Below are 20,781 nucleotides of genomic sequence, written 5' to 3' on the forward strand. Positions count from 1 at the left end.
GCAAATTTATTAAAAATAATACAAACGGAAATATCACATTTACATAAGTATTCAGACTCTTCACTCAATATTTTCTCAGCGATTACAGCATCGAGTCTTCTTGGGTATGACGCTACAAGCTTGGCACACCTGTATTTGGGGAGTTTCTCCCATTCTTCTCTGCAGATCCTCTCAAGCTCTGTCAGGTTGGATGGGGAGCGTCGCTGCACAGCTATTTTCAGGTCTCTCCAAAGATGTTAGATCTGGTTCAAGTCCGGGTTCTGGCTGGGCCACTCCAGGACATTCAGAGACTTGTCCCGAAGCCACTCCTGTGTTGTCTTGGCTGCATGCTTAGGGTCGTTGTCCTGTTGGAAGGTGAACCTTCACCCCAGTCTGAGGTCCCGACTGCTCTGGAGCAGGTTTTCATCAAGGATCTCTCTGTACTTTGCTCCATTCATCTTTCCCTCGATCCTGACTAGTCTCCCAGTCCCTGCCTCTGAAAAACATCCCCACAGCACGATGCTGCCACCACCATGCTTCACCGTAGGGATGGTGCCAGGTTTCCTCCAGACGTGACACTTGGCATTCAGGCCAAATAGTTCAATCTTGGTTTCATCAGACCAGAGAATCTTGTTTCTCATGGTCTGAGAGTCCTTTAGGTGCCTTTTGGCAAACTCCAAGAGGGCTGTCATTTGCCTTTTACTGAGGAGTGGCTTCCGTCTGGCCACTCTACCATAAAGGCCTGATTGGTGGAGTGCTGCAGAGATGGTTGTCCTTCTGGAAGGTTCTCCCATCTCCACAGAGGAACCATCAGGTTCTTGGTCAACTCCCTGACCAAGGCCCTTCTCCCACGATTGCTCAGTTTGTCCGGGCGGCCAGCTCTAAGGAAGAGTCTTGGTGGTTCCAAACTTCTTCCATTTAAGAATGATGGAGGCCACTGTGTTCTTGGGGACCTTCAATGCTGCAGAAATGTTTCAGTACCCTTCCCCAGATCTGTAGCTTGACACAATCCTGTCTCTGAGCTCTACGGACAATTCCTTCGCCCTCATGACTTGGTTTTTGCTCTGACATGCACTGTCAACTGTGGGACCTTATACAGACAGGTGTGGGCCTTTCCAAATCATGTCCAATCAATTGAATTTACCACAGGTGGACTCCAATCAAGTTGTAGAAACATCTCAAAGATAATCAATGGAAACAGGATGCACCTGAGCTCAATTTCTAGTCTCATAGCGAAGGGTCTTATATAAATAAGATATTTCTGGGGCGGGGGTTTTCTATAAATTTGCAAAAACATCTAAAAACCTGCTTTTGCGTTGTCATTATGGGGTATAGTGTGTAGATTGAGAGAATAAGGCTGTAACGTAACAAAATGTGGTCAACATAAAGGGGTCTGAATATTTTATATTCCTCACCTTAGTGAGTTTAAAGTTTAAGCCAGGACAAACTGCCAGTTGGTCAGCAGAATCTTAATCCCCTTGATAACAGTCACGGCCGACGTCGCCGGGTTAAACTTCAACGTGTGAGCGTCTCCTTTCGTACACCTCTCTCTGAAGACGTAGATGGAACCGTTACAGCTGGCCACCTTCCAGAAGGACGGCACGCAGCTCCAGACCTCGGGGAAGCGGAGCCTGGTGAAGCTCTCCAACAGCGGGTTGTAACACACCAGCGAGTCGCCCTCCGCTACGATGAACAGCAGATCCATGTGGGCGGCGGCGTGCATCACCCCCGCCAACGGCAGAACGTAAGGTTTCAACTGGCACTTCTGAGTCTGCGTGTCGAAGCACTGGATGAGTCGTGACGGCTTGGTGAAGAAGTCCATGTCGTTCTCTTCCCCCCCTAGTATGTAGATGGTTCCTCCCAGGTTAACTCCCGCCGCCCCGGACACGGCCGTATCCAGCTGGCTAGACTCCGTCCACACGTTGTCCTTCACAGTGTAGTAAATGACAGCGTTGGACAGGGTGTCCTGGAGCGTCTTACCACCCAGACTATAGACGGCGTCCTGGAGCGAGACCGAGACCATGGTGTGGCTGAGACGATCTCGTGGCAGCGGTGCACAGCGTTCCCAGTCCATGGTCTGCATGTTACACTTCCACATGCGGCGAGGGATGGACCCCCCTACCACGTAGAGGTCAGGGCCGTGTTTACAGGCTGCTGTGATCTGGTGACACAGGCTGTTCTGGCCGCTGACGCTGATGGCATCGTCCTCGTCACAGTGCAGGGAAATGGCCAGGGAATGGGTCCTCGTCTCCTCCTTACCTATCAGGTAGATGTGCACCTTCTCACCAATCTCCTGCAAAGACACAGTGAGGGAATCAATAGTCACTACGTGGATAACTACAATGATATATTCTAAAACTGTAGGGGGGAAAAAACATTTGTATAGGTGAACATGTTTTAACTATAACCTCTGTAAAACATCGAGAGAAAAAAACTACCCGTCTGATAAAAATATTAAAGAGTGGAGTTTAGGGTTGTAGAATGAGAACACTGTACCTTGAGGTTCTCCTGGAGAACAGTGGAGAACTCTTCTCTCTCCACCTTGTTGTGGTTGATCCAGGACTGGATGGCTACCTTGGGGTTCTGAGAGGTTGGAACACCATCTGGAGAACGGCAACACGGTAAGGGCTTGACAAAATGGCCGCAGTGGCATTACCCAACTGGGTAAATAAATATGGTGGTGGGGTAAGTTCCCCCCCCCCATTACTATGTAAATCAAATCAAGCAAGAAATCAATCATTACCTTTGATAATGTCCATGAGGAGACACAGTGGCAGGTTGAGGAACTCATCGGTCTGTTGAAGTTGGACCAGGTGGATTTTAGCACAATGTTTGGCTGCAGTATACAACTCCTGGTCACTGTGTCTGTCTGCTAGCCACATCACCTACAGAAGGAAGAAGTGAATTCAAACTGACAGTAATTCAAAAAGCACAAAGACGGTCAGATTGACAGCAGCTACACACAGATCCAGTACCTTCACTAATACAATTCACATTTCTATCCGAGTCCTTCCTATTTACAAAAGGGAACACACATTTGCTCATTACTTCAGACACCAACGATTGGCTGTATCACGTCCAGGAAATAGAAACCCAGCCAATCAGCTCACCTGTAGGCAATTCTTGACATCTACGGTGCGTGACAGGAAGCGGGAGCATTCTTCAAACAGAGCAGTCAGCTGGTACATGTCAGCCATCTCATAGGTGTCCTGCAGCTCCTCCACGGTCAGCTTCACCGTCCCGTGGTAGATGTAGTCTACCAGCAGCTGGAAGACTGATGCGCTGAATAAAATACAAAATAGACTTTATTGTCCCAATTGGTGAGAAACAGCTCATTGAGCAGTTTATGGGTCAAGTGCCATGTGCAAGGGCACAACGGCAGGTGATGGTACCAGGGATTAGAGACCAGCAAACCCTACCTGACATCCTTCAGTTGGATGCTACGGGTGTGAGCCTCTCTCAGGTCGGACGTGAACATGGATCTAAAGAAGCTGCTCTGGGCTGACAGTACCAGGCGGTGCAGGTTAAAATCCCTCCCGTCCACCTTCACCGTCACGTCAGCAAACAGGCCGTCCTGAAGACACAGGGATATAAGATGGAGGAAGCGTCAATGTCATTATTCCCTCCCAAAACTAATGCTGCACTGGGGGAGACAGACTTCAAATGAATGGAGTGTATATGATTCCTTGGTCCTTTCTCAATTCATCTTTCCTTGATTTCTCGCATCCTCTCTCCTTGCCTCTTCTTCAAACCCCATTGGAGATGAAGGGCCTGAGGGGAGGGAACCTTCACCTCTAATAAGGTTGAGGAAACGAGGAGATAGGATGCGAGGAATCAGAGAAAGTTGAATTGAGATTTCTTACCTGCAGACATAGGTCCATGATGCTCTGCACCACGCGGCTGGAGTGAGAGCGGTCTGTAAAGGTGTAACCTAGGAAGTAGTTCTCCTCTGCCACCAAGGAGCCCGCTCCTACTCTCTGTCCCCCGAACCTGGCCCTGTCCCCGGCCTCACTGGACTCCATCTCACCAGCTAGCAGGGTTAGGCTACATGAGGAACCATCGAGAAACACAACAGTTAGTGTGTATCGTTAGAAACACTGCCGGTTAAGACACACAAAAAAAATAAAAAAATAAAAGCAGACTATAGACTTTGAGAATCTGCAGAGATTTAAAACATGCTGGTTCGTGTTTCTATGCGAACTGAAGTCACACTGGTTTTAACTGGACTAACGTTATGTATTATTTTAACAAAATACCCCCACTGGTTTTAACTGGACTAACGTTATGTATTATTTTTGGTTTATGAAACCTGAAAAATAGATAATCCTCATTCATTGACTGTCAGTAAGAGTTAGTGTAGCTAGCTAGCTAGCTAAGCAACCAAACGGTACAAATCCTTACAGCGCCTCTATGCTGACACCAATCACACCGTGTTGTTTAACTAACAGTTTAAATCACTATCACATTATGGTTTAACATATCATTTATTGGCTAGTAAATCATTTCAGCCTACCTTTCCTCCACTATCTGATTCTATTTCATCACACGGAAGACGGCGGAATATTGAGCGGAAGTAAACAAACCTTTTTCTGGCCAGCTGGTGCTGGTGCCAGCGGTAGGTGCTGCCACCGTGTGGTGGAGATATGTTACAACAGTCTACTACATTTTTATGTGTGTGTGTGTGTGTGTGTGTGTGTGTGTGTGTGTGTGTGTGTGTGTGTGTGTGTGTGTGTGTGTGTGTGTGTGTGTGTGTGTGTGTGTTGTGTGTGTGTGTGTGTGTGTGTGTGTGTTGTGTGTGTGTGTGTGTAAATCACAGGTCTCCAATCCTGGTCCTGGGGCACACAGGGGAAATACCATACTTTGTTTATTAACTACTACACAGTCAGTCATAGGTTTAGTGATGACCGTAGTTGAATAGTTGAATCGGCTGTGTAGGTCTACTAACTTTGATGGATTATAAGCCTCGACACCCAGTCGGCCCCTTTGGGACCAGGACGGAGCAATACTCGTAGTGCTGTAAACTTATGAGCCAACTGGCCCTCATGCCTTTTTTCCTAGGTGGAGGAATGCATGGCATTCTAGCCTAGACTCGTGGCTATCGGACTGAGTTTTTTTTATTTTTTATTGAAGAGTAGCAAAGGATAGAGGGAGACAGTGAAATAATCATGCAATCAGAGTTATACAGTCATAAAAGAGAGACAGGGGCAAAACTCCGAATAAGAGTTCTCATATGGGTCATCGTCGCGACTTTGGGGTGTCAAGATCTTTTAGAAGGTGAGTTATAATTGTTTTTAAAACGAACTTGGAATGAAAGATATGTTGTGTTTTGAATGCAATGCATTCATAAATTGATAGAAAAGAGTAGATGAAGTCATTAAAGTTTCATTGGATTGAATATTAAGATTTACATTCACATGTAATTGAATACCACAACAGGATCTTAAGTGGAAGTTGAGTTAAATTAAATCTTATGTTTCTCAGAGTAACATTATTCATTTTTATCATGAAAATACCAACTTTCTCTCTCTATCTCTCAGATGTGTCCGGTGCCATACACGGCGGTCTTCCTTCCCAGGGCTTGGGCCAATCCATCAGCGATGCAAACCTGATGTTTGAGGTTGGAGTTACACTTCTATTAGCCTGGTCCCAGATCAGTTAGTGCGGTCTTGTTGACAATTACCATCAAAGTCAGCAAGAAAACACAAAAGATCTGACACCAGGCTACATGTACATGAGCTGTATTTTCTCTTGAGTAGTTTCTGTTTTGCCCCACCATCTGTTTCCTGAACTTCTTTCTTGTAGATATGTTATTACACTACATGACCAAAAGTATGTGGACACCTCCTCGTCGAACATCTCATTCCAGAATCATGGGCATTAATATGGAGTTGGTCCCCCCCTTTGCTGTTATAACAGCCTCCACTCTTCTGGGAAGGCTTTCCACTAGATGTTGGAACATTGCTACGGGGACTTGCTTCCATTCAGCCACAAGAGTATTAGTGAGGTCGGGCACTGATGTTGGGTGATTAGGCCTGGCTCGCAGTCGACGTTCCAATTCATCCCAAAGGTGTTCAGTGGGGTTGAGGTCAGGGCTCTGCGCAGGCCAGTCAAGTTCTTCCACACCGATCTCAACAAACCATTTTTGTATGGACCTCGCTTTGTGCACGGGGGCGTTGTCATGCTGAAACAGGAAAGGGCCTTCCCCAAACTGTTGCCACAAAGTCGGAAGCACAGAACCGTCTAGAATGTAACTAACTATATGCTGTAGAGTTAAGATTTCCCTTCACTGGAACTAAGGGGCCCAAACCATGAAAAACAGCCCCAGACCATTATTCCTCATCCACCAAACTTTACTGTTGGCACTATGCATTGGGGCAGGTAGCCTAGTGGTCAGAGCTTTGGACTAGTAACTGAAAGGTTGCAAGATCGAATCACCGAGCTGACAAAGTACAAAATCTGTCATTCTGCCCCTGAACAAGGCAGTTAACCCACTGTTCCTAGGCTGTCATTGAAATTAAAATGTGTTCTTAACTGACTTGTCTAGTTAAATAAAAATGAGTGTTCCCCTGGGTTCATCCACCAAACCCAGATTCGTCCATTGGACTGCCAGATGGTGAAGCGTGATTCATTACTCCAGGGAATGTGTTTCCAATGGTGGTGAGCTTTACACCACTACTGCCGACGATTGGTGATCTTAGGCTTGTGTGCAGCTGCTCGGCCATGGAAACCCATTTCATGAAGCTCCCGACGAACAGTTATTGTGCTGACGTTACTTCCAGAGGCAGTTTGGAACTTGGTAGTGAGTGTTGCAAGGACAGATGCTTTTTACACACATTTTTATGTACTACACGCTTCAGTACTCAGCATTCCCGTTGTGTGAGTTTGTGTGGCCTACCATTTCATGGCTGAGCCGTTGTTGCTCCTAGACGTTTCCACTTCACAATAACAACACTTACAGTTGACCAGGGCAGCTCTAGCAGGGCCAGAAATTTGGCAAACTGACTTGTTGGAAAGGTGGCATCCTATGACGGTGCCACATTGAAAGTCACTGAAGTCTTCAGTAAGGGCCATTTTACTACCTTGAGGTTCTACCAATGTTTGTCTATGGAGATTGCATGGCTGTGTGCTCGATTCTATACACCTGTCAGCAACGGATGTGGCTGAGAAAGTCGAATCCACTAATTTCAAGGGGTGTCCACATACTTTTGTATATATAGAGTATCTACCCACATTTGATTCTTACCTCTCCATACAGTTCTTGTTGGGTGGAGTAGAGATCGACAAAGACAACAACATCATCTTGCTGGACATGGAGATGGCATCTATGAGGCAGGGACGAGCTTTCCTGGCTCACATCAACGACAACATCCCCAAGACGTTCTCTTCTATGGAGCAGATGGTGAAGGACCTAGAGGACAAGAGAGGGCCTCTCCCTCTCTCCCAACCCCGCTTTGAGAGCCTCATCCTGGGCATGGTCTACTCTGCTCACCAGGTCAAGCTCCAGGAGAGAGAGAAGGACCAGGAGAAATGGGGAGAGGTGCTGATACGTCTGGCTAATATTACAGTCAACGAGCTACGTAGACAGGAGACCATCACAATATTCCCTTAGATTAGGATACAATGTTCATTAGCCTGGTCCCAAGCTTGTAATTATCTTTTTTAATACAGTATACAAAAGGATATATACAGTACCAGTCAAAAGTTTGGACACACCCACTCATTCAAGGGTTTTTCTTAATTTTTTTACTATTTTCTACATTGTAGAATAGTAGTGAAGACATCAACACTATGAAATAACACATCATGTAATAACCCCAAAAAGTGTTAAACAAATCAAAATATATTTGAAATTCTTCAAAGTAGCCACTGTTTGCCTTGATGACAGCTCTGCACACTCTTGGAATTCTCTCAACCAGCTTCATGAAGTAGTCACCTGGAATGCATTTCAATTAACAGGTGTGCCTTGTTAAAAGTACATTAGTGGAATTTATTTCCTTTTTAATGCGTTTGAGCCAATCAGTTGTGTTGTGACAAGGTAGTGGTGGTATAAAGAAGAGCCCTATTTGGTAAAAGACCAAGTCCATGTTATGGCAAGAACAGCTCAAATAAGCAAAGAGAAACGACAGTCCATCATTACTTTAAGACATGAAGGTCAGTCAACACGGAACATTTCAAGAAATTGGAAAGTTTCTTCAAATGCAGTCGCAAAAAACCATCAAGCGCTACGATGAAACTGGCTCTCATGAGGACCGCCACAGGAAAGGAAGACCCAGAGTTACCTCTGCTGCAGAGTACAAGTTCAATAGAGTTAACTGCACCTCAGATTGCAGCCCAAATAAATGCTTCACAGAGCTCAAGTAACAGACACATCTCAACATCAACTGTTCAGAGGAGACTGTGTGAATCAGGTCTTTATGGCCGAGTTGCTGCAAAGAAACCACTACTAAAGGACACCAATAAGAAGAAGAGACTTGCTTGGGCCAAGAAACATGAGCAATGGACATTAGACCAGTGGAAGTCTGACCTTTGGTTTGAGTCCAAATTTGAGATTTTTGGTTCCAACCGCTGTCTTTGTGAGACGCAGAGCAGTTGAATGGATGATCTCCGCATGTGCAGTTTCCACCGTGAAGCATGGAGGAGGAGGTGTGATGGTGTGGGGGTGCTTTGCTGGTGACCCTGTCCGTGATTTATTTAGAATTCAAGCCATCCCATCTGTGTTGTACTTAGTGGGACTATCATTTGTTTTTTAACAGGATAATGACCCAAAACACACCTCCAGGCTGTGTAAGGGCTATCTGACCAAGAAGGAGAGGGAATGAGTGCTGCATGAGATGACCTGGCCTCCACAATCACCCAACCTCAACCCAATTGAGATGGTTTGGGATGAGTTGGACCGCAGAGTGAAGGAAAAGCAGGCAACAAGTGCTCAGCATATGTGGGAACTCCTTCAAGACTGTTGGAAAAGCATTCCAGGTGACTACCTCATGAAGCTGGTTGAATGCCAAGAGTGTGCAAAGCTGTCATCAAGGCAAAGGGTGGCTACTTTGAAGAATATAAAAAATAAAAAGATTTTCATTTGATCAACACTTTTTTGGTTACTACATGATTCCATATGTGTTATTTCATAGTGTTGATGTCTTCACTATTATTCTACGATGTAGAAAATAGTAAAAAATAAAGAAAAACCTTTGAATGAGTAGGCGTGTCCAAACTTTTGGCTAGTACTGTATCTATTTGTTTAAACAAATTATCATCCTGTCACGTCCTGACCATAGAAAGCTTTTATTTTCTATGGTAGAGTAGGTCAGGGCGTGACTGGGGGGCTAGTCTAGTTTATTATTTCTATGTGGGGTTCTAGGTTTGTTTTTCTAAGTTGGTGATTGTGTATGATTCCCAATTAGAGGCAGCTGGTAATCGTTGTCTCTAATTGGGGATCATTCTTAAGTAGCTTGTTTTCCACTTGTGGGTTATGGGATATTATTTATGTTTAGTTGCCTGTTAGCACTGCATTGTCGTCATGGTTCCTTTCTTTGTTTTGTCTTTGCTTAAGTTTCACTATTAATAAATTATGTGGAACGCTACTCACGCTGCGTTTTGGTCCGATCATTCCAACGAACGTGACACATCAGCAACAGAAACAAAACACCTGAAACACAACCAATACTTTGAAATACTGTGAAACATTGATCAACACTGTAAGACTTATTTCAAACATTTGTGGATTTCTATTTCTATGTTTGATGTCAATCATGATTGTCCATGTTTATATCCATTCCAGCATTTGCTTTGGTTGTCAATGGAAATGTTCAATAAAAAAACATGGTTCAAACAACTAAAATATAATAATTCATATCAAATCAAACTTTATTGATCACATGCGCTGAATACAACAGGTGTAGACCTTACCGTGAAATGCTTACTTAGAAGCCCTTAACCAACAGTGCAGTTCAAGAAGAGTTTAAAAAAAAAAATACCAAATAAACTAAAGTAAAACATAATAAAAATTAATACAATAACGAGGCTATATACCGAGTCAGTGTGTGGGGGTACAGGTTAGAGGTCATTTGTACAAGTAGAAGGGGTGAAGTGACTATGCGTAGATAATAAATAGAGAGTAGCAGCAGTGTACAAAACAAATGTGGGGTGGTTTCATGTAATAGCCCGGTGGCCCTTTTGATTAATTGTTCAGCAGTCTTATGGCTTAGGGGAAGAAGCTGTTAAGGAGCCTTTTGGTCCTTGACTTGGCGCTCCGGTACCGCTTGCCGTGCGGTAGCAGAGAAAACAGTCTATGACTAGGGTGACTGGAGTCTCTGACAATTGTATGGCCTTCCTCTGACACCGCCTGGTATAGAGGTCCTGGATGGCAGGAAGCTTGGCCCCAGTGATGTACTGGGTCGTATGCACTACCCTCTGTAGCGCCTTACGGTCAGATGCTGAGCAGTTGCCATACCAGGCGGTGATGCAACCGGTCAGGATGCTCTCGATGATGCAGCTGTAGAACTTTTTGAGAATCTGGGGACCCATGACAAATCTTTTCAGTCTCCTGAGGGGGAAAATGTTTAGTTGTGCCCTCTTCAAGACTGTCTTGGTGTGTTTGGACCATGATAGTTTGTTGGTGATGTGGACACTACAGCCCCGTTGATGTTAATGGGGGCCTGTTCGGTCCTCCTTTAGTCCTGTAGTCCACGATCAGCTCCATTGTCTCGCTCACATTGAGGGAGAGGTTGTTGTCCTGGCACCACATTGCCAGTTTTCTGACCTCCTCCCTTTTGGCTGTCTCATCGTTGTCGGTGATGTGTGTAGTGAAGTAAAAGTTGTCAAAAATATAAATAGTAAAATAAAGTACAGATACCGAGAAAAACTACTTAAGTAATACTTTAAAGTTTTTTTACTTAAGTACTTTACACCATTGACAATTAAGACTTTTCCAATTAATTTGTGACTAATGAAATGGGCTCATCTCAACACAAATACAAACATACACACTTTTTTGCTAACTATCACTTTAATTCAGGAACAAATTTGGAATCAACAACACGGATCAGACATAGTTTATTAAACTCACATTTACTGCAGCTAGATGTTTGCACAAGAACAAACGACAACGGTAGGGGGCAAGGGCAGACAGCCAGGCTGGCTATGTAATGCATGTTCTTCAAATGACTTGAAAATACATTACTAGTGCAAGTCGATGCACGAGTTCAACATATTTCTTAAACTCCTTGTTCTTCGTTTTTATTGCAATTCCCATACATACGCCACACGTGTTTTATAACTTGTCTGTGAGTTACAGCTTCTACCCAGTAGGCGGAAGTGTTGTATAAAGTTCCGGAAATAGTTGGGAGGAACTTCCGTTGGAACAGTCTCCTCTGATTGGTTAAATTTAAACTGTTTTGTCCGCGAGGTGAGTGGAGGGAACGTTCGAACTGGAGGACGAGTCGAAAGAAAATCAAACGATAACAATTCACGATGTTACGACCTACGTGAGTAGAAATGTTACGATTTCAATTAAAATAACAAAAAAATGTATTATTAAAGTTATTTGCAAATAACCATTTACTTTAGACATATATTTTCGTAATCTAACTTCGTAAATGTGTCGTTAGCTAGGCTAACGCTAGCCAACTAAGGCTAAATTAGCTAGTCGCTAACTTGGTTACCTGTTGTTGGTTTTTCATTTGGTTGCTCAGGAAACCTAAAACTCCTCGTAGACCTGCTCCCAAGAAGACATCCGGCAACCAGAAAGATCCAGTTGGTGTAAGTAAAAGACAGAACATCCCTCGCTAACTAGTCAGCACATTTTGAAAAAATGTATCTGCCTCTTGAGTTGATTACTTTGATCGGGTTCATGATTTCCACAATTCTGGGGTTGGGGTCCTGGTCGAGCTTCATCACATTAAAATTGTGTCCATGGAATTAATCTAATTAGTTAATTGGCTAGCTATATGATCCAGCCACCTTAAGCCAATGAAAACCATGTCTGTAAGTGTTTGATAAAGTGTGTCCCAAATTCCCTACGTAGTACACTCCTTTTGACCAGAGCCCTATGTTCCCTGGTGAAAATTAGTGTACTATATAGGTAAAAATTAGTGCACTAAATAGGAAATATGTTGCTATTTGGAAGTTAGACTTTATGCACTACTAGAGAAAGAGTTGGGGGACCTCGGGCCACTCCTACAGGACTACTCTGAGGAACATTGTTTTAGCTGTAGTTATTGTTTTGGTGCTGTCTCTCTCTCAGGTTTACTGTCGTGTGAGACCTCTTGGAGTGGAGGATGAGGAGTGTTGTATTGAGGTGATCAGCAACACCACCATACAGCTACACGCTCCCGACGGACTCAAAGCCAACAGGAATGGCGAGTTCAAGGAGGTATGTATGTCTGTCTGTCTGAAACCTCTGTGTGACATGTAATTGTGTAACCTTAGCTATTTCCTCCGCTGCTGCTGAAGAAGAAACTGAAACGCATGAGTTGACAGACACCCTAAGGAGGAGTGCTGATTAACCCTTTACACCCCGTACCCATATACGGGTTGTACGTGGCATATTTGGGCACTGATTAATGCTTAAATTGGAATGCAGTGGCTGTACAGTAAAATGCTATACATGATGACAGAGCTCTGGTTCTGCGCTTCAGGTCGCTGTCACTTTAATAATGTTTACATGCTGCTTTACTCATCTCATATGTATATACTGTATTCTATTCTACTGTATTTTAGTCAATGCCACTCTAACATTGCTCGTCCAAATATTCATATATTTCTTAATTCCATTTTACTTCTAGATGTGTGTGAATTGTTAGATTTTACTGCACTGTTGGAGCTAGGAACACAAGCATTTCACTACACCCGCAATAACATCTACTACAAATGTGTATGTGACAGAATAATTAGATTTTGTATGTGTTTTGTCTGACAGCTGTCCCATCCCTCGGCTAATTTGGCAACTTTTGCAAAAAGAAAAAAAGGTTTTCTGAGGGAAATGCTGGGAAATGAATAGGACTTTATGTATTTTGAAAGATGAGACGTTGAGGAATATACTAAATACTGCTTTGATGTCAAACGGTCGCCGCGGTCCACACACTGAAGGACTCCTTTCTATGCACACCGCAATTATCGCTTTCCCTGAATTGCTTTGTGAAAGACGACACTGTAAGATCATATTTCATCATTTAGCTAGCCATATTGGCTATATAATAAGCTTTCAAATGATGCCCAGATTGCATTTTTATAATGGACCGTTTTTAAATTGTGTAAAAACAAATTGTTTAAATGGTGATGGTGGAGGTAAACACAACTACAAGTTTTCTGTTTCCTCACCGGCACGGCTAGGAGAGAGAAGTTGAAGACTCTTCTTTGAGTCATAAAGGTGCATCGAAATGACTTAGGAACTGTGCACACTAACCAGGTACTACCATGGTTATGCATTTCAATGATCAACAACCAACTTGAAGATTTTTGCACACCTGGATTGCATATATTGTACAATCCAAGTGTGCAAAGCTCTTTGAGATTTACCCAGAAAGACTCACTGCTCTAATCGCTGCCAAAGGTGATTCAAGCATGTATTGACTCAGGTGTGTGAATACTTATGAAAATTAGATTTCTGTATTTAATTTTCAATGTATTTGCAAATTTTTCTCAAAACATGTTTCACTTTGTCATCATGGAGTTTTGTGTGGAAAAAATTATATATATTTAGTCCAGTATGAATTCAGGCTGTAACACAACAAAATATGGAATAAGTCAAGGGGTTTGAATACTTTCTGCAGACATACCCTGTTTTTCATGTCTGTCATTAAAGCTAAACATGGTGCTGTATGTGTAGTAGGAGCAGACAGAAGACCATAGAGATTTGGGCTAACAGCCACTTTTTGCTTTGACAGACGCAGTACTCCTTCAAGAAGGTGTTCTGCATTAAGACGTCCCAGATGGAATTGTTTCAGGATGTTGCCAAGCCCCTCGTCGATGACCTCATTCACAGTAAAAATGGTAAGGGGGGGGAAAAAAATCGCTTCATAAATCCCTTTCATCTTCTGTTCTGTTGCCAACAGCTGGTCATCTGTGATCAGCTGCTGTTTGACAGGAAGATTAACAGGCCCCTGTAGTTTTATACACTGGAATGTTATAACAAGGTCAGGGGTCAATAAAACCAATGGGTACATTCAAGTGTGTCTGTATCCATCTCTCTTTCCTGACTTGTACCCTGTATTGGTATGTTTTTAATGGAGGTCAACTGCATACACGAGATCTAGACGGGTTGCTTAGCAACAAAACCTATGCATGCTCAACTATGGTAAAAAAAAAACTGGGTTGGCTGAGATTGTTGACAACATGTGAACTATAATTTGTCTCCAATGTTTTATTGAAAAGGAATACATTTGCGCAATGAGCACTTGTCTCAATACATCGTTATAGTTGTTGGTTACCTAGATGGCTAATTTTAGCCATAATTAGCATGGACATGACATCAGTCAACACCTCAAAACAAGACATGGTATCAACAATGAGATGAAATGAGCCGCCTAGGATTCGCAACATGGCAGCTTGTTGTCATTGTTGCTAGCTGTCTGACCATCCAGAACCATCCAGAACCACAACAACACATGGCAGCTTGTTGTCATTGTTGCTAGCTGTCTGACCATCCAGAACCATAACAACACATGGCAGCTTGTTGTCATTGTTGCTAGCTGTCTGACCATCCAGAACCATCCAGAACCACAACAACACATGGCAGCTTGTTGTCATTGTTGCTAGCTGTCTGACCATCCAGAACCACAACAACACATGGCAGCTTGTTGTCATTGTTGCTAGCTGTCTGACCATCCAGAACCATCCAGAACCACAACAACACATGGCAGCTTGTTGTCATTGTTGCTAGCTGTCTGACCATCCAGAACCACAACAACACATGGCAGCTTGTTGTCATTGTTGCTAGCTGTCTGACCATCCAGAACCATAACAACACATGGCAGCTTGTTGTCATTGTTGCTAGCTGTCTGACTATCCAGAACCATCCAGAACCACAACAACACATGGCAGCTTGTTGTCATTGTTGCTAGCTGTCTGACCATCCAGAACCATCCAGAACCACAACAACACATGGCAGCTTGTTGTCATTGTTGCTAGCTGTCTGGCCATCCAGAACCACAACAACACATGGCAGCTTGTTGTCATTGTTGCTAGCTGTCTGACCATCCAGAACCACAACAACACATGGCAGCTTGTTGTCATTGTTGCTAGCTGTCTGACCATCCAGAACCATAACAACACATGGCAGCTTGTTGTCATTGTTGCTAGCTGTCTGACTATCCAGAACCATCCAGAACCACAACAACACATGGCAGCTTGTTGTCATTGTTGCTAGCTGTCTGACCATCCAGAACCATCCAGAACCACAACAACACATGGCAGCTTGTTGTCATTGTTGCTAGCTGTCTGACCATCCAGAACCACAACAACACATGGCAGCTTGTTGTCATTGTTGCTAGCTGTCTGACCATCCAGAACCATAACAACACATGGCTGCTTGTTGTCATTGTTGCTAGCTGTCTGACCATCCAGAACCACAACAACACATGGCAGCTTGTTGTCATTGTTGCTAGCTGTCTGACCATCCAGAACCATCCAGAACCACAACAACACACTGACTTCTGCCCCATTTTTAAAGCGTGCGCGTTGTTTTTGTGACGTTGTCAGCTAACCTTTCTATACACTTGGAACTAAACAGGATGTAACTTGGAAGGACTACCTGAAGTTGTTCATTAATAACTTGTTTTCCATTGCAAAATGTTTTGCTACGGTGTGCGTTAATGTATGTACGACCCTGGAATGTCTTGCCATCTCGTGTTGCATGTCTGTTAATCAGGATGTCTATTCTGTCCCTTCTCCAGGTCTGCTGTTTACCTATGGGGTGACAGGCAGTGGGAAGACCTTCACTATGACTGGGTCTCCAGGACAGGGAGGTCTCCTGCCCCGCTCCCTAGACATGATCTTCAACAGCATCGGCCCTTACCAGGCCAAGCGATTCGTAAGAGAAATTAGAAACTTTTTAGTTTTTATTTATGTTTTGGTCTTCAAAGCTGGTCTAAAGTCAAGCTGAGTCCATAATACAATACCGTGTGTTATAATGAGCTTACTTGAGACTTGGTTAGATAAATCTCCCAGTTTTGATCCGTATTGAATGGGACAGACTGTTTAATTCCCCTGTGATGTGCAGGTGTTAAAGACGGATGATAAGAATGGCATGGAGGTCCAGAATCGGGTGGATGCTCTGTTGGAACGCCAGAAGAGGGAGAACCAACCAGCTGTTGTCCCTAAAACACCTTCCAGGTGAGGTTTGTTTTTATGAGGAGGAAGCCTGAAATGCAAGTCTGTCTTTTATATCAATGATCCTCAAACATATTGTCCCTGTGTGATTGTTATACTGTATGTCAATGGAATGTGTTTTATTTAGCGATGCGGAGAATGTGGACAGAATCAAGACATTAAAACAGAATAAAAAAAAAATATTCAAATCTATTGAACTTGGTAGGAAGCAACTAAATGTATTGAAAATGAATCAATTTTCCCAAGTTTATCATAAGACATGAATAGAATGCATCAGTGATTTGTTTTTTTTCTGCAACTATGTAGTTGTTAGTAAATCACGCTAATGAAAAGTCTTCTGGTAGATGGGGAAAAGCTTTTCCCAAACACATGTGATTTTTGCTAATGAAAACCTAAAGAAAACAGTGGGAAACATAGGAATTGCAATTCAATCATATAGAATCGCAATACTTGCATATCGTACCTGCACCTAAGTATGGTGATAATGTCGTATGGTGATAATGTCGTATGGTGATACATTACATTACATTTAAGTCATTTAGCAGACGCTCTTATCCAGAGCGACTTACAAATTGGTGCATTCACCTTATGATATCCAGTGGAACAACCACTTTACAATAGTGCATCTAAATCTTTTAAGGGGGGGGGGTTAGAAGGATTACTTTATCCTATCCCAGGTATTCCTTAAAGAGGTGGGGTTTCAGGTGTCTCCGGAAGGTGGTGATTGACTCCGCTGTCCTGGCGTCGTGAGGGAGCTTGTTCCACCATTGGGGTGCCAGAGCAGCGAACAGTTTTGACTGGGCTGAGCGGGAACTGTGCTTCCTCAGAGGTAGGGAGGCGAGCAGGCCAGAGGTGGATGAACGCAGTGCCCTTGTTTGGGTGTAGGGCCTGATCAGAGCCTGAAGGTACGGAGGTGCCGTTCCCCTCACAGCTCTGTAGGCAAGCACCATGGTCTTGTAGCGGATGTGAGCTTCAACAGGAAGCCAGTGGAGAGAGCGGAGGAGCGGGGTGACGTGAGAGAACTTGGGAAGGTTGAACACCAGACGGGCTGCGGCGTTCTGGATGAGTTGTAGGGGTTTAATGGCACAGGCAGGGAGCCCAGCCAACAGCGAGTTGCAGTAATCCAGACGGGAGATGACAAGTGCCTGGATTAGGACCTGCGCCGCTTCCTGTGTGAGGCAGGGTCGTACTCTGCGAATGTTGTAGAGCATGAACCTACAGGATCACCGCCTTGATGTTAGTGGAGAACGACAGTGTGTTGTCCAGGATCACGCCAAGGTTCTTAGCACTCTGGGAGGAGGACACAAGGGAGTTGTCAACCGTGATGGCGAGATCATGGAAGGGGCAGTCCTTCCCCGGGAGGAAGAGCAGCTCCGTCTTGCCGAGGTTCAGCTTGAGCTGGTGATCCGTCATCCACACTGATATGTCTGACAGACATGCAGAGATGCGATTCGCCGCCTGGTTATCAGAAGGGGGAAAGGAGAAGATTAATTGTGTGTCGTCTGCATAGCAATGATAGGAGAGACCATGTGAGGATATGACAGAGCCAAGTGACTTGGTGTATAGCGAGAATAGGAGAGGGCCTAGAACTGAGCCCTGGGGGACACCAGTGGTGAGAGCGCATGGTGCGGAGACAGATTCTCGCCACGCCGCCTGGTAGGAGCGACCTGTCAGGTAGGACGCAATCCAAGCGTGGGCCGCGCCGGAGATGCCCAACTCGGAGAGGGTGGAGAGGAGGATCTGATGGTTCACGGTATCAAAGGCAGCAGATAGGTCTAGAAGGATGAGAGCAGAGGAGAGAGAGTTAGCTTTAGCAGTGCGGAGAGCCTCCGTGACACAGAGAAGAGCAGTCTCAGTTGAATGCCCAGTCTTGCAACCTGACTGATTAGGATCAAGAAGGTCATTCTGAGAGAGATAGCAGGAGAGCTGGCCAAGGACGGCACGTTCAAGAGTTTTGGAGAGAAAAGAAAGAAGGGATACTGGTCTGTAGTTGTTGACATCGGAGGGATCGAGTGTAGGTTTTTTCAGAAGGGGTGCAACTGTGATAATGTCGTATGGTGATAATGTCGTATGGTGATAATGTCGTATGGTGATAATGTCGTATGGTGAGATCAACTCCCAGCCCTATGTAATACTAACGGCTTCAAATGACCACCTGCCAAATGTGGGTAGATTTAGGTATTGGCAGGTAAGAATGTCTATTTCACCAGCCACGCAAAATTGGCTGGTCAATTTGCAGGGCTCTACAGTGTGAGCATTTGTGTAAAATGTTTATTTAACTAGGCAAGTCAGTTTAACAGATCTTTATTCACAATGACGGCCAAACCCGGACGACGCTGGGCCAATTGTGCGCCGTCCTATGGTACTCGCTATCATGGCCGGATGTGATACAGCCTGGATTCGAACCAAGGGACTGTAGTGACGCCTCTTGCACTGAGATGCATTGCCTTAGACCGCTGCGCCACTCGGGATCCCAACATTAAGCATTCCATTTTCATATTATAAACTGGGTAATTCAAGCCGTGAATGCTGATTGGCTGACAGCCATGGTATATCAGACTCTACCACGGGTATGCCAAAACGTTAATTTTCACTGCTCTAATTGCGTAGGTAACCAGTTTATAACAGCAGTAAGGCTCCTCTGGTTTGTGGTAAATGTCCAATATACCACAGCTCTTCGGGCCTTATTGCTTAACTAATACATTTTGTTTTAGAAACACTACAATGCATAGTCATTTAAAAAAAAAATGAAATTATGGCAAAAAAAAATGTTGCAGTGGCTGGTGGATTTGACTGGTTAAATATATCAGTGGTTGGTGGATTTGACTGGTTAAATATATCAGTGGTTGGTGGATTTGACTGGTTAAATATATCAGTGGTTGGTGGATTTGACTGGTTAAATATGTCAGCGGCTGGTGGATTTGACTGGTTAAATATGTCAGTGGCTGGTGGATTTGACTGGTTAAATATATCAGTGGCTGGTGGATTTGACTGGTTAAATATATCAGTGGTTGGTGGATTTGACTGGTTAAATATATCAGTGGTTGGTGGATTTGACTGGTTAAATATATCAGTGGTTGGTGGATTTGACTGGTTAAATATATCAGTGGTTGGTGGATTTGACTGGTTAAATATATCAGTGGTTGGTGGATTTGACTGGTTAAATATATCAGTGGTTGGTGGATTTGACTGGTTAAATATATCAGTGGTTGGTGGATTTGACTGGTTAAATATATCAGTGGTTGGTGGATTTGACTGGTTAAATATATCAGTGGTTGGTGGATTTGACTGGTTAAATATGTCAGTGGTTGGTGGATTTGACTGGTTAAATATATCAGTGGTTGGTAGGATTTGACTGGTTAAATATATCAGTGGTTGGTGGATTTGACTGGTTAAATATGTCAGTGGTTGGTGGATTTGACTGGTTAAATATATCAGTGGTTGGTGGATTTGACTGGTTAAATATATCAGTGGTTGGTGGATTTGACTGGTTAAATATGTCAGTGGTTGGTGGATTTGACTGGTTAAATATATCAGTGGTTGGTGGATTTGACTGGTTAAATATATCAGTGGTTGGTGGATTTGACTGGTTAAATATATCAGTGGTTGGTGGATTTGACTGGTTAAATATATCAGTGGTTGGTGGATTTGACTGGTTAAATATATCAGTGGTTGGTGGATTTGACTGGTTAAATATATCAGTGGTTGGTGGATTTGACTGGTTAAATATATCAGTGGTTGGTGGATTTGACTGGTTAAATATATCAGTGGTTGGTGGATTTGACTGGTTAAATATATCAGTGGTTGGTGGATTTGACTGGTTAAATATATCAGTGGTTGGTGGATTTGACTGGTTAAATATATCAGTGGTTGGTGGATTTGACTGGTTAAATATGTCAGTGGCTGGTGGATTTGACTGGTTAAATATGTCAGTGGTTGGTGGATTTGACTGGTTAAATATATCAGTGGCTGGTGGATTTGACTGGTTAAATATATCAGTGGCTGGTGGATTTGACTGGTTAAATATATCAGTGGTTGGTGGATTTGACTGGTTAAATATATCAGTGGTTGGTGGATTTGACTGGTTAAATATGTCAGTGGTTGGTGGATTTGACTGGTTAAATATATCAGTGGCTGGTGGATTTGACTGGTTAAATATATCAGTGGTTGGTAGGATTTGACTGGTTAAATATGTCAGTGGCTGGTTAAATATATCAGTGGCTGGTGGATTTGACTGGTTAAATATATCAGTGGTTGGTGGATTTGACTGGTTAAATATGTCAGTGGCTGGTTAAATATATCAGTGGCTGGTGGATTTGACTGGTTAAATATATCAGTGGTTGGTGGATTTGACTGGTTAAATATATCAGTGGTTGGTGGATTTGACTGGTTAAATATGTCAGTGGCTGGTGGATTTGACTGGTTAAATATATCAGTGGCTGGTAATACTGTATGTTAAACTGAATGCGTCCGTCT

The 20,781-nt window shown here is 43.7% G+C and overlaps 3 protein-coding genes across 7 annotated transcripts in view; 2 read left to right on the plus strand and 1 right to left on the minus strand.

Annotated features, from left to right (window-relative positions):
• Positions 1-1,209: 1,209 nt before the first annotated feature.
• On the minus strand, positions 1,210-4,558 carry kbtbd4 (kelch repeat and BTB (POZ) domain containing 4). 2 transcript variants are annotated; one of them, XM_045688589.1, is made up of 7 exons: positions 4,381-4,487; positions 3,843-4,023; positions 3,399-3,553; positions 3,090-3,261; positions 2,723-2,864; positions 2,476-2,582; positions 1,210-2,272 (listed from the first exon to the last, which is right to left on the minus strand). In XM_045688589.1, the coding sequence occupies exons 2-7, from the start codon at positions 3,999-4,001 to the stop codon at positions 1,412-1,414; spliced, it is 1,596 nt and encodes a 531-aa protein (XP_045544545.1). In that variant the 5' UTR covers positions 4,002-4,023; positions 4,381-4,487; the 3' UTR covers positions 1,210-1,411. The 2 variants fall into 2 exon arrangements, with proteins under 2 accessions (XP_045544545.1, XP_045544544.1); XM_045688588.1 differs by lacking the exon at positions 4,381-4,487 and adding an exon at positions 4,493-4,558 and having other exon boundaries at positions 1,212-2,272.
• Positions 4,559-4,788: 230 nt separating this feature from the next.
• LOC106561844 (protein FAM180A) lies at positions 4,789-7,777 on the plus strand. Its single transcript, XM_014126109.2, has 3 exons — positions 4,789-5,253; positions 5,517-5,596; positions 7,235-7,777. The coding sequence occupies exons 1-3, from the start codon at positions 5,145-5,147 to the stop codon at positions 7,586-7,588; spliced, it is 543 nt and encodes a 180-aa protein (XP_013981584.1). The 5' UTR covers positions 4,789-5,144; the 3' UTR covers positions 7,589-7,777.
• A 3,590-nt stretch (positions 7,778-11,367) lies between these two features.
• The window catches only part of kif23 (kinesin family member 23), a 57,071-nt gene continuing 47,657 nt past the window's right edge, over positions 11,368-20,781 (plus strand). For 3 of the 4 annotated variants that reach the window (XM_045688592.1, XM_045688591.1, XM_045688593.1), the window contains exons 1-6: positions 11,376-11,462; positions 11,670-11,736; positions 12,221-12,349; positions 13,863-13,968; positions 15,870-16,006; positions 16,196-16,308. In XM_045688592.1, coding sequence (XP_045544548.1) covers positions 11,449-11,462; positions 11,670-11,736; positions 12,221-12,349; positions 13,863-13,968; positions 15,870-16,006; positions 16,196-16,308 — 566 coding nt within the window. In that variant the 5' untranslated portion in view covers positions 11,376-11,448. Of the gene's footprint in view, positions 11,463-11,669; positions 11,737-12,220; positions 12,350-13,862; positions 13,969-15,869; positions 16,007-16,195; positions 16,309-20,781 lie in introns of all 4 variants that reach the window. The other variant, XM_045688590.1, reaches the window with a different exon arrangement.

This window comes from Salmo salar, chromosome ssa10 (genome assembly GCF_905237065.1).
Source record: "Salmo salar chromosome ssa10, Ssal_v3.1, whole genome shotgun sequence".
Lineage (NCBI taxonomy): Eukaryota > Metazoa > Chordata > Actinopteri > Salmoniformes > Salmonidae > Salmo > Salmo salar.

Bases quoted from the DNA above. Each gene is read 5' to 3' on its own strand.
- kbtbd4 (XM_045688589.1), bottom strand. From the start codon at position 4,001: ATGGAGTCCAGTGAGGCCGGGGACAGGGCCAGGTTCGGGGGACAGAGA. The intron at 3,262-3,398 runs GTAGGGTTTGCT...TATTTTATTCAG, and splicing joins ATCCAACTGAAGGATGTCAG to CGCATCAGTCTTCCAGCTGC. The intron at 2,273-2,475 runs GTACAGTGTTCT...GTGTCTTTGCAG, and splicing joins TTCTCCAGGAGAACCTCAAG to GAGATTGGTGAGAAGGTGCA.
- LOC106561844 (XM_014126109.2), top strand. From the start codon at position 5,145: ATGCAATCAGAGTTATACAGTCATAAAAGAGAGACAGGGGCAAAACTC. The intron at 5,254-5,516 runs GTGAGTTATAAT...TCTATCTCTCAG, and splicing joins GTGTCAAGATCTTTTAGAAG to ATGTGTCCGGTGCCATACAC. The intron at 5,597-7,234 runs GTTGGAGTTACA...CTCTCCATACAG, and splicing joins ATGCAAACCTGATGTTTGAG to TTCTTGTTGGGTGGAGTAGA.